Raw genomic sequence first — 12971 nt, 5'->3', positions numbered from 1 at the left:
ACAAAAAAAAGAACTGACCATTCCTGATGACGTCACAAATACAACGCTGGTAAAATGAGGATACGTTAAAAAAAAAAAATAATAAATAAATAAAATAAATTAACAAAAGCGGATGGGCGTGATGAGCTTCGTAACATAATGTTTGTTGGATAAATGTACATATACATGCACATAGAAAAAAAATGTATAGTTCTTGGAATTTCCCACAGAATTCATTGCCATTTGAAAAGAGCTGCTTCTATTTTTTTTTTTACTATTCCTTTTCAGTTCTGTGCGCCGTGCTGGAACAGTTGGGCACAGTTCACATCAAGTGAAGTGCACAGATATACTAAAAGATTTAAAAAAAGAAGCGATATTAAAAGAAGCGATATTAAAAGAAGTGATTTCTCTTATCACGGATTTTTAATCGGTTCTTTTTTTCCGGTCCTTTAAAAACAAAGAAGGAAAACAGGCAAAATGTGATGGGTGAAGAATATGCGTGAAAATGATGGTTTCGTTATTGCGGTTGGAAAAACAACGGATAAAGAATAATTGTCATTTCGACATAATTTTATTTATTATTTTTTTTGTTCTTACACGCGCTCGTCACAGTGGAAGTTTCTCTTTGATGTTGAAGGATTGATACCTAAGAAATAACAGGAATAATCTCAACCATGCTTAACACGGCGATTGCAACACTGGGACGTATGAGTAAGTTTAAAATTTTTTTTTTTTTTTCCAGTCTTGTGAACTTAAGTATACAGTCGAATCCCGTTTTAACGAATACCGTTGTAGCGGAAATCTCGTTTTAACAAACACTTTTCTAATCCCCAGATAAATATACATAGAAAAAAATTCAAAAATCTTGAATTCCTTTATAACGAAATTTTGTTATAACGAAGTGATTTCTCCAGTCTCTTGGAGTTCGTTATAACGGGATTCAACTGTACTTGGGTATTAATAGTTTAAAACTTAAAATATTTTGATCCTGTTGATGAGCTTAAAAATTGTAAATCTTATTGTGAAATATGTGCATAAAAAAGCACAGCATGGTCCCTTTTATAGTGAACTCTTGTAGATGGAATTTTTCTTGGATAATGAAATTTTTACTAGAACGTTCATATTGCCGTTAACTTATTTTGCATTGAAAATATTTTCACATAACAAGTTTTTCTATGATGAATTTTTCTTTGACGAATTTTTGCACAACGAATATTTTTATGGCGAGTTTTTAAATAATGATTTTTTTCCGAACTACTAAATTTTCACCCGAATTTCCACATTTTTGTTAATTTATTCAACATTGATTATTGCTTCGTGATAGCGAATGTTTTGATAGAACAATGCTACTTGGTTGTATGGGGATGTGACTGTAATAGGAAACTCTGAAATTCAAATATTGTTTTCTATCGACGTTGTATGTTTTGCTTTTTCTGAGAGAACTTACGTTTTATTTATGATTTTAAGTATTTATCCATGAATGAAATTTTGTACTCAAATACCCATTTTATTGTGTATTTGAAAAAAATCTCAATTGTATGCAATTTCGGGAGTGCACGAATCAAAATTTTTTGTTATAGTCACAAAATCATTTGAAAACTATTTTAACATTCTATAATTTTAAGCCTACTTCTTTTTTATATTTTCAGAAATTCTTATTTTATTTATTTATGACTGATATTATTACTGACATTTCATTACATTATAATTTTATGTAAGCAATTATAATGATAATTTCGTCAACAAAAGATAAGATGATGTGTTTTGAATAAGAAAAAAAAATACATTTTTAAATTCTTACAAAACTAACAGATACGTGCATCACCGATCAATCAAAAATTCCGTCCTTCTAATTAATACGAGAAAAAATAATCAATAATTCATAAGATAACGTGAGAAACATCGCTCCCGGGCAAAAAATGCTTTTTATAGCTGTTTATTTTTCGTCATCTTAAATGACGAACTTGAGAAAACAAAAAAAGAAAGGAAAATATATTCATTAAAAGAGGACAATAAATTACCGGGTCTTTTCTTTTCTTTATTAATATGATTTACTTTGCTTGCAAAATAATTTCGAGGTGAGAACAGAATATACGTATGCATGTTACATATCTATATATACATATATATTAATCTCGTTGAGTTCATTGACGGTAATATATCGCAATCTTATAAGACATGTTTTAATAAACGGATTCATAAATTAGAAAGAGGGATGGAAATATTTGACGAAATAGGACGACATATTATAGCGTGAAGACAGGGAATTCTGTGCACAACAGTTGTTGCAATCGTTGACAACAAACCATTCGAACAAAACCAGTAATTACCTTCTATAATTGCGAAGCTTCTCAAGATAGAAAAAAAAGAAACAGATCTCCTTGTCAATGCTCTTCTGTTTAAGGGCAAACTACTAGTTAGTTGCTCAACACCAGTAGTTAGTTAACTATGCATGTTTTTATATATATATATATATATATATATATATATATATATTTGGAGTTCTCTTTCCTTTTTCTTAAACATGGATAGGGTTGAAGAAACTCTCACTTTATATACTATGCTTCCGTTTGGGTTATGATAAAGAGGAGGAAGAAGAACAAGAGGCTGTTCAACTACCTTGACCTAACTTTTTTTTTTGAGTTGGACTCGATTGTCAGTCAAAAAGATATGAATGATGTGGTTTCTCTGAGAAAGATTATCACCCGAATTCCTTTGTGTGTTTGTTTCTTCTTCTTCTTTTAACCTTTCATTGTCTGCTGTTATTTCAGGTCTCGCAAAATAGACAATGAAATTCGAAAGATCCTAATAAATATCGCATGGGATTATTCCCCCTTTTAAAATTGTTGTTAAACGTTGGAACAACCGTAGAAAAAAAGAATCCTAAAAAATGAATTATAATTTAGTGTATGCTGCTGCAAAAAAGAAAGTATATATTTCCCATTTATCTATTATTTTCAATATTTTTCTCTATAACATCGGTTGACTGTATATTGACTAGTATGGGTGATGCAGAAATGTTACATTTCGAGATCCATCTTAATCAGTGTTTTCCCACCTTCATGCTCCAAGTTATTGCGGAGATGTGTAGAAGGACTTCCAGACCACCAGACCAGAATTTGAGCTTTTCGTTGGTTCCTTTCCCCTTAGAGGTAAACGGTCAACTTAAGGGCTGCACGTGTGGGCCTGTGAAGAGTGACGGTAGACAACCTTGTGCGGGGGTGTGGTTTGTGTAAGTGCGTGTTTGTCAGTAGAAGAAAAGCATAGGTCAACTCTGCGAAGGATTTCATACCCCTATGAATGCATAGTATGTTTCACACTTGCGTACTCACCAAGAGTACGCAAGTGCGTGAGTGACCAAAAAAGAACGCGAGCATGTGAGGCAGAGCCGCAATTAGGGGGGAAGCAGACGGGTCTTGTGTCCCGGGAGCTGGAAGGAAGGGGGTGCCAAAGCACCCTTTAACTGCTTCTTCTATATTACATGGGGGCGCCAAAATGCGTTCTTGCTCCGGCTGAAAAAGTATCTAGTCGTGGCCCTGATGTGAGGGACCAAGAGAAGGACTTGGGACACAGGCTTATTTACTGACGGGGGTGCCACGCGGGTTATATTACAGGGCGGTGAATTCGAGGAATGAGTGGTCAAGAAAATTAACGAAGAATGAGAGAAGGGCGGGAAAATTCGTGTAGCCCACAGGCGGAAAAACCGTAAATATGTCTCTTCTTGCAGTGGGGGGGGGGGAGGGAGACACACCGGGTTGGGGGGGTGGACATAAGAAATTTCTCTCTGAGAATTGTCAGTTACTAGCCTTCAAAAAGCATTTGAAATCAACAGCAATTGATTAAGGTATCCGACTACGTTCGGAAGCACTTTATTATGAAATGTTTCTGGAGTGAACTTCAATGACATTTTATGATGGAAAGTGTCTCGAAATGGCAAAAACAATAATAAATTTATCATTATTAACCCATATCATTTCCTGTGGAAAAGCCGTTTTTATGTCAAATTTTAAGCGAAATTCGTGTACTATTCGAAACACGATCGCAAAAAATTCTATGAATGGAATGTTTTGTTATTCTTGCAGTACATTCAGATAGTAATGATGCAGGGTATGAACTAAATTTTAAAGGATTGTATGGTATGCTCAAAAGTTACACTCAAATCTGTAAATGTACTTGTGAGTTTTTTTGAAATTTCATCCAACACTGTAATTAGACAAATACAGTGTGTATGTAGTTCATAACTTCAATAATATATAGCAAAATATCATATTAAAATTTTGTATCGATTTTTAGAAATCATGTTTCTAAAATGTCAAAATAAGCATTCTTCGTAAGCACGTGTTTATTCACGGATTACTTGTATGTAAAAACATTGGAATCACAAAAAATAGAGCTTTGATGAAAAAAAACCCGATATTTTTCGATGGAAAAACGGAGGAAGTTTGAGAAAAAAACGGTGTTAAATGCGGGTGAAAGGGTTTTTTCGCATTTACAGCTGTTCTTTCCCAAATTTCCTCCGTTTTTCGAATTCGAATATCTCACTTAGAAACGTGACATTTTTTGTTGTTGTTGGAATCAGGAAGACAGAGCAACAACTTTCTAACTAGGATTTGGGGCACACGGAGACTGTATAAAAAGTCACTTTTTTTTATTTTGATAATTATACAACCCCTTGAAACATGAAAGCTATATCTGAAAACTACACGATATTTGGAAACTTTTTCTAATCGGAAGTATACGTCTAGGATCAACGGTTTGCCGGTAAAATGCCATACCCCTTGTTTACTATGCACCCTGTATATGCTCACAGTGCTAATAACAGCCGCTGTGGTGGTCGAATGGTTATAGTGACGGACTCGCGATGCGAGGATCCGGGTTCAAACTCTACAGTGGTGGTCGGCTGAAGTTGGTTCCCTGTACCAGTTTTGAGAGGGAAAACACTGTGTGTCACAAAATAAAAAAAAAATCTAAATTTTTATATAGTACCCCTGTTCTGTAACGTCTAACTAGAGTCAACCGTTGATCCCCTTGCTTATTCGCATATTTTAGTTTACTGAATATGTGTTACTCTTTATCGGAATAAGAAAAACCCTACAATAATCTTTTACAAATGTCGTAAATTTTATGAATTGCGATTTTCTGATCAGACATACAAATCCACGGTTAGTCTTAGGGGGATTAATTATAGTGCCAGAATGGCGTCTCGTATACGAAAACATGACATCATAACATCCATCAAAACAAACATGCGCATCGATGTTTCTCAATCATTATGGAATATTATAAAAGAGGGGTGACGAATCTAGTAATTTCACGTGCAAAAATATTTTCCGTCATCCGTGATTGGTTCTTCCTCGCATTATATATATATATATTTTTATTATATTTTATTTCTTTATAAAATCACTGTTGATCTTTTTGGCAATATGCCTATCATCAAATTATATATATATACAGTATCTCACACGCAAAAATAATGCGGGAAGAAAATCCGTCATTTATTGTACAGGTGAGCACGATGACTGTTTTTTTGAATACGTCGGAGAAAAATAAAAATTGATGTTTTGTGTTCATCTTTTCTATATTTCTTTCTATTTTTTTTTCGCAATTATCACGTCTGCGTTGTGATTTTTCTCTTTCCTCTTTCAAGCTCATGATGCGCATCCAAAAAACAAAAAAAATCATTTTATTTTTCATAAGGTATAAAATAAGAAAGCATTAGATAGACGAATTTCAACAACAAGCGCTTCAAAGGTGACTGGCAACACTTAATTTTTTGCATATTTTAAAGAAGGATTAATTGTATAATCTGCTTATTCGTGTTTATGTGATATTGTAAGTTGAAAAAAAAAACTGTAATCGAGAATAATAACAGGCATTCCTGTTTGCATTTGGTACATTGCCTAACTAGTTTGTGATTCATGGTTATTAAGTATTTACACGACGGAGAAAAAAGACCAAGTAAGTTTGAATTAAGAAATAGAATGTATTATCTCGTAAAAAAATATCGGAAACTAGCGTAATAATGCGTGTTTATGCTTCTCTTATTTTAATACTGTGGATATAAATATTGCGCTAAATGAAACTAGAAATGTCCCTGTGGCCTTTCTTTTAATTTGGTAACATTTAAAAAAATTTAGCTCCAACTGGATTTCATAAATGGACTCTTGGCTTTCCAACTTCGAGACGGTATCCCGTTGGGAAAAATGTCTTCCCGCAGATAACAGACAGAACAACAACACGATACTTATTCTTGTATCATTAAAATTCAGGAATTTATCATTTTCATTTCAAAATATGCAAGACAGATGGCAGCACAAATGCAACACGAAACATGCCCAACTCTGACAACATAGATACGTTAGGGCCCTTCATTCTAGTATGCACCAATCCGTTAGAAATTCTTTAGAGGAATGTTTAGGAGGTTCATGTGCGCTTGAATGAACGCCAGAACTCCGCCACCGGACTTATCCCGTTTTCGAGGTCTGAATCCTACCATTGTAGGCCTGTTGCTGTCTGTGGTGAGACGTTTCAACTGGAAGATAGACTCGCATCATATAGATTAAAGATATTATATTATTATTACTCTATGTTTTGCATTCACACATGGAAAACCCCCAAAAAAACCAACTTTAGTCAACCACCGCTGTTGCTGGTGAAGTTGGAACCCGGGTTCTCGTTTTTTTGGCATTCGCATCATCCCTCACTATGACCACTCGACCACCACAGAGGTGCATGTGCGGTGTAGTAGTAATAGTAGCAGTAATGGCTCTCAACCCTTTACCTATCATCCGAACTGGGTTCGGGCAACTGAAGTGTTGTTTGTGATTCGACTTTTTTTCGCCTTTTTTGCGACGAGAAAAATTGGTTTTTCCTTTCATCAAAGTCCAAATTGAGTTTATCTTTTTTATTTATATAATGTACGAAATTAAACTGGCCAAAATTTTTTCTGAAAAAATCAATTTTTCATGCATTTTTCCGAAACATTTTCCACAGTTAAGGGATTGATGCATTGCTTATTGTTATTTACATGTAAAAATTTTATTTCATACAAAATAGAATTAGGAGATTATGTTGTCTAAAGTCACTTTAAAGTGATCTTCAAAAATATGCCGCGGGTCGCTTAAGCGATCTGTAAATTTGCCGCGGGTTTTTTGATTTGGAAATGTGCCACGGGTAACTTAAGCGATGCGTAACTGTACCGCAGGTCCCTTAAGTGATCTGGAATTGTGCTGCAGGTCACTCAATTGATCTGTGAATATATTGCGGGTCTCTTAAGTGATCTGGAAATGTGTGTGTACCACTAAGTTCATTTTCACAAAGTTAGCGTTGAGGTCACGGGCCACATCAGATGACTCCCAATGCCACATTTACACCGTGGGTCATGTGTTGAGCATTTATATGTCTAAAAATCAAGGGTCTTCAACCTTTCAGACAGATGACATTTAATGGCAACTGATTGCAGATGGCAGCACTACACATAACAAGCATTACACAGAAATAAACTTCACGTAAGGTTCACTATACGCGCACACACATTCCAACATGTACCAATTTGTTAGAAGTTCAGCAAAGGAATATGGGCGAGGTGCATGTCTGGTGTAGTAGTGGTAGTAGTAACCTTTCAGACACGGCGGACCAAATTGAACTTCCCACGAAGCCCGCTCGCCAAAAACTCATGCAATCCTAATAGAAGGGAGCCAATGGGGCCCCGAGTTAAAAAAGGGGCGAAAACAATTGAAGATGTTTATTTATTCTGAAATAATTTCCTTCATTAACTATCAATTTTGATTAGTTCTGAAATAATGTTTTTCACCGATTCCGAAGAAGTTTTTAAAACTAATTATTGATTAATTAATAAAAGTTTTTAAAATTAATTATTGATTAATTAATAAAAGTTTTAAACTAATTATGATATATATGCCAATCTGAAACCACTTTAAATGATTCTGTAATAATTTATTTCAATAATTCTAAAAAAAAATTATTTCCCTTTTCAATATATCTTGAAATCATTTCTTTCAATAACTCTAGTCTACAAGGTTTTTATAACACGGAAAATTTTTACAATTTTTGGGTGTTGATTCCAGATCTGGCCTTACAAAATGGCCATCATGTCTAGTTTTTTTTTTTTGGTATATGGTATTTAAATTTGGAATAATTTTCAAAATTTACATATTTATGCTATATACGTGTGAAATGATACTAGAAATCATATATTTATATTTTTTGCCATCTAGAACTTGGGGAATGGCAACACTGATTTTATCTCTAATTACAACCGGATTCTCAATTTTTTTTTAATTGAAAGAGAAACACAGGCTTTATGTTTATGTGCAACCCTGTAGTCTCGAGCTAAGTCAATGCCACAGAGTCGTTAATGTTCCAAATGAGTTTTGCTGTAATTATGTTTTGCTGCCACCACGTCACATTAAATTGTGGCTGATCAGATGTGTACGCAGGGGGACGTAGGGCTTACGTCCCTCCCAAGACGATCAAAAATTAAAAATATTTTAAAAATTTTTGTGTAAAAAATGAAGTATAGCGCGAAAGTGTCTAATAAAATACTTTTATCAGCTATTTTAATCAATTTCTGTTAATTTGAATGTTTTTGAAGATTAATAACTAAAAATTCATCTGGAAGAAAATCTTTGTGAAAACTCCCCACAAACCTTTTGTAACCCCTCCTATGTCGATCTGCATGGCAATCATTAACCACCACCATCATTAGGGGACACCAGTATCGATTGGTGAGGGACAATGCAAGGCTATGGTGTCGCAGGGAATTTTTCTCTAATGGGATTGTTAATAAATGGAATAGCTTACCCCCGGAGGTAGTAAATTGTAACACAATTGACACGTTTAAAAAGAAATACGATAAACATGTTGGGGTAAATCGAGAAGCTATCCATTCTTAGAATAAGACAAACATAAGTATTCTTTATGGGCGTTGAATAATATTTTATCATGTGTATATATTGTTTATAATTTGTGTTAATTGCATTTTTAATTGGGTTGCTGTATTTTTGAAATATATGACAACCATATTTTTATGGGCATCTTTTTATCAGCCACCTCGTTGGGCATTTTGTCTGTTGTGGCGTTGTATTTGTATTTGTATCTCCAATAAAGAGGTTTTTAGGAAATCAAGGCTGATTCCCTCTTTCAACGATGAGTGATTACTGTTGATTTTCGCAGTTATTTTTATAAAATACAGTCGAATCCCGTTCTAACGAATACCGTTATAGCGAAAATCTCGTTTTAACGAAGACTAATCCCCCAAATAAGTTTACATAGGAACAATGCTAGGTAACCAGGAATTCCTTTATAACGAAATTTCGTTTTAGTGAAGTGATTCCTTCGGTATCTTGGTGTTCGTTGTAACGGGATTCGACTGTACTGGAAATATGAGTATAAATTTCGTTTTGCATATATGCACGTGCACTCTATGGATTTTATATGTATGTGTTTGAGGGAAAAAAAGTTTCTTTGCTATTCATACATAATCATGTATGGATATGATAAAATAACTATGATAATAAATGTATTATAATTTGTTATTAAGAATATGAAAATTATTCTCCATTTTCAAAAAGAGTAATTTTTTCATAGTGTATATGTTACACAGAAAATGACTATCATGCATTCAGAAAAACTGGACGTGATGGAGATATTTTTACATTCATATTTGAAGTCAACACCCTAAAATTAGTCTAAAAAACTTATTTCACTCATGTATAAAAAAAAGTTAAAAATTGGTGCCCAGTGTAGAACATGCAATTATTCTTTTAGAAATAAACTAAATTATTTCTCTCATTGATTTATTTATAAGACAGGTTTTTTCACTGAAATTATTTTTTTAAAAACTCTAAAATTACTTCTTTTAGTAATTCTGAATTCTCTCATTAGTTCTGGAAATATATATTTCATTAATTCTAAATTTTCATCAATATTTGTCCTGGAATTATTTGTTAATTTGTTCCGCAATCATTGTTTTAATTGATTATGGAATTCATCGTTTTATCCAATGTTTTAAAAATTTTCTGAAAATGATCGGTGGGCCACGACAAAAAGTTTCGAGGGGCCAAATTTAGCCCGTAGGCCATGCAGTGAAGACCCGTGCTCTATATGATGACTTCGTATCAGCGACTGAATAGGAGGATATCATAATTTTAATCTAATCCTTTTTTTTAAATTCAACAAAATTAGAATTTGAATTTTTAAAACAAGTACTACTCATAAAATGTTACAAAATAATGGGTTTTTAATCCAACTGCATCGGGTAATAAAACAAACTACCGGATATTTACAGTTGCATATATTTTTTTGATCTTGATCGAAATTCACCGAATGCACAAATCTGTGTGAGAGACCAGAAAAATGTCGGCGATTTCAAAAGCAGTGTCGAAAATGATTCAGTCTCGGCGTGACAAAACGCGTGAGCACATACCACATGTGAAAAAAGAGAAAACAGCTTTTTTTTTTCCTAAATGAAGCCAGAGGTGAATTCGAAGGTCGCCAGATGTGTAATTTGGTTCTTTTCTTTTCTTTTGAAACTTTGAACAGGAGTGTATCTTGATGAGTAGAATATGAGTGACATTTCACCCACCTTTTTCTTTTGTCGTATATACGCATTCTACAGCTGTGGTTCTCAACCTTTGCAGTCCTGGGCTCTGTTCTCAGAGCCCAGGGGGACGCCGGTAAAAATCAACTGAATGAGGAGCCGTGGCAAGTGATTAAAGGGAATCACACAGAAACCGGGAGGGGAAAAAAACCACAGATCTGAAGCATGGAAAAGTGTAATATGACAAGGAAAACCATGACTTACTTCAGAAACCAATCTCTAAAAAAGTCAAGCATCTATCATCTTCAATTCAAAATATGAAAGAAAGGTGGCAGCACCAGCCAGAAAGCGAAATAAGCCCAACTTTGATAACATATACCGGCACTTATATACATACACACGCACACACGTTGCGGCATGAACTGATTCATTGGGAATAGGGTTACCAGACATCATCTTTTAGGAGAACAAGTCCTAATTTTTTATGTCATTTCAAGCATCATCCTACGTTTCAGACAATTCGCCCTATTGACCTCCTTTTCCGGTTTCCAGAATTATTATTCTTTTTTTCCGGGAATTTTTTGTCCCCTTTGCACTCTGAAACATATCTCTCTTCATTGAAATGAGAGAGTGTTGAGTGTGGTTTCTCTCTTCCCCCCCCCCCCCATGTTTCAATTACAATTCGCCGTCGAAACTTCCAGAAGACAAGAACCCAAATTGCCACCAAGCAGGGCACAGATGCTATTCTAACCATGGTACAGTTTGCTCCAGGATAATATGAAAAAGGCAGTCTGAGAGTTCTCTGACAGTTCTCTGTAAGGAGAAAACTGCAGCATACATTTTAAGAATACCATTGTTTGCTCGTCAGCAGCTAATGCCGTATACTAAAGTGAAAAGGGGAGGGGTTACCTCTTCCATTCAAAAAGAAATAAAAATGGATGCAGACCCCACTCAATGCTAGTTCCTGTAGCGAATTATAAAGCACCTCTTTCAAAAAAGCACAAAGCACCCGAAAGAAAACAAACCATCTCAGGGTAGAGAACCTCTCGCCATGCTTCAGTCAAAGTAAGAAAACTGACCAGACGGTGCGGAAAATTCATTATAAGCACCAGAGAGGTTGTTATTATTATAATTTTTTTCGCTGTCAAAACGTTGAGATATTTTTTAATTGAGAGACTATTCGACCGACATCATCCTACTCCTCTATCTGCCTAGTCTAAAATTCTTACAGGGTTCCTTTTTTTTTTGTCAGTATAGTTGCGCCATCTGTTGCAGAAATCGGGAAAACTATGTTACCAAGGGTGCGCGCGCGGGCATCTTCCTTTCTCAGTTTTCGAATCTAGCAACCCTAGTTAGAAATTCTGCAGAGGCATGTGAACGAAGGTTGCTGAACAGCCGGTGCATGTAGGGTTAAGTAGTAGTAGCCTGTACAAAAGTTTCTTGGGAGAGAGCACAACCAGGCCTAAAAACAATTAAATTTCATACACAATAACAACAGGCCAAATAACCAGCCCAGTTTCTTGTTTCAAAATTCGGAAGATAAAATGTCATTCATCTTCCGAATCACCTCATTTACCAAACACTTAACCATCATTCCTATGAAACAAACTTCGCACGTTACGTACATAACACATGAACGCATACACTGCACATTAAAGATCTGTACCAATTCGTTAGAAGTTCCGCAGGGGAATGATTTGCATATGTACAGCTAGTAGTAGAATTACTCATATAACCACCCCACAAGGAGGAAGGCTGACGGGTAGGGAGAGATCCACCTTTCTTATACTACAAATTTGTTCAGATTATTAACTAAAAGTATTCTATATACAACTTTAATAAGTAGAAAGAGAGTCTCCCTTCTGGGTAGTTGGACCATGGTCCCACATCCCTACAGTTGAATTAAAAAATGTTTCTCCGCAGATCCGCAGTCAGATCTTCAACAGATACTTACATAACACGAGAAATTCAGTCATCTGCCATTTTCACTTCTGTAAGTCTATCTCTGCCTATGCTTCTGTGACTTAATATATTCAATATTTATACTCTATTTATTACATTATACATGCGAGAAACAGCGTTGAGCTGGAGCTTTGAACTCCGATTGCCACCTATCAAATAAACTTGACAAAAACCATTTGTTATTATTTTACAAGTAAAATTAGCTGTTGGTTTTAAACCGGTGGGCAGCATGAAAATAGACAATACATGGCATATATCGTTTATTTTAATTTTGCATACCAGTGTGTAAATTTTATGCGACGCAAACCGGTTGCTGTGTTTTTACGTTTGCCGTAGACTAAGTGTGGTCACACAATCTTTAGGAGAGTGCGGGCCACTTCACTGGTTTTGTAAACGTGTCACTGTGCCACTCGAACGATCTTAAACAGTGCCGCAAGTCACTAAGTAATCTGCAAATGCGCCACAG

General features: G+C 35.0%; 1 protein-coding gene across 3 annotated transcripts in view; it reads left to right on the top strand.

The window, feature by feature from the left end:
- The first annotated feature begins 551 nt into the window (after positions 1–551).
- The window catches only part of LOC149075984 (chloride channel protein 2-like), an 80162-nt gene continuing 67742 nt past the window's right edge, over positions 552–12971 (top strand). For 2 of the 3 annotated variants that reach the window (XR_016194026.1, XM_089243503.1), the window contains exon 1: positions 552–690. Coding sequence is in view for 2 of the 3 variants with exons in the window: in XM_089243503.1 (XP_089099629.1) it covers positions 654–690 (37 nt within the window). In the remaining variant the exon portion in view is untranslated. The remainder of the gene's footprint in view (positions 691–12971) is intronic. The other variant, XM_089243501.1, reaches the window with a different exon arrangement.

This window comes from Pholcus phalangioides, unplaced genomic scaffold (genome assembly GCF_987345545.1).
Source record: "Pholcus phalangioides strain wild (caught in Gottingen) unplaced genomic scaffold, Ppha-v1.0 ptg000015l_1, whole genome shotgun sequence".
Classification (NCBI taxonomy): domain Eukaryota; kingdom Metazoa; phylum Arthropoda; class Arachnida; order Araneae; family Pholcidae; genus Pholcus; species Pholcus phalangioides.
This window is presented reverse-complemented; position numbering and strand designations above follow the sequence as displayed.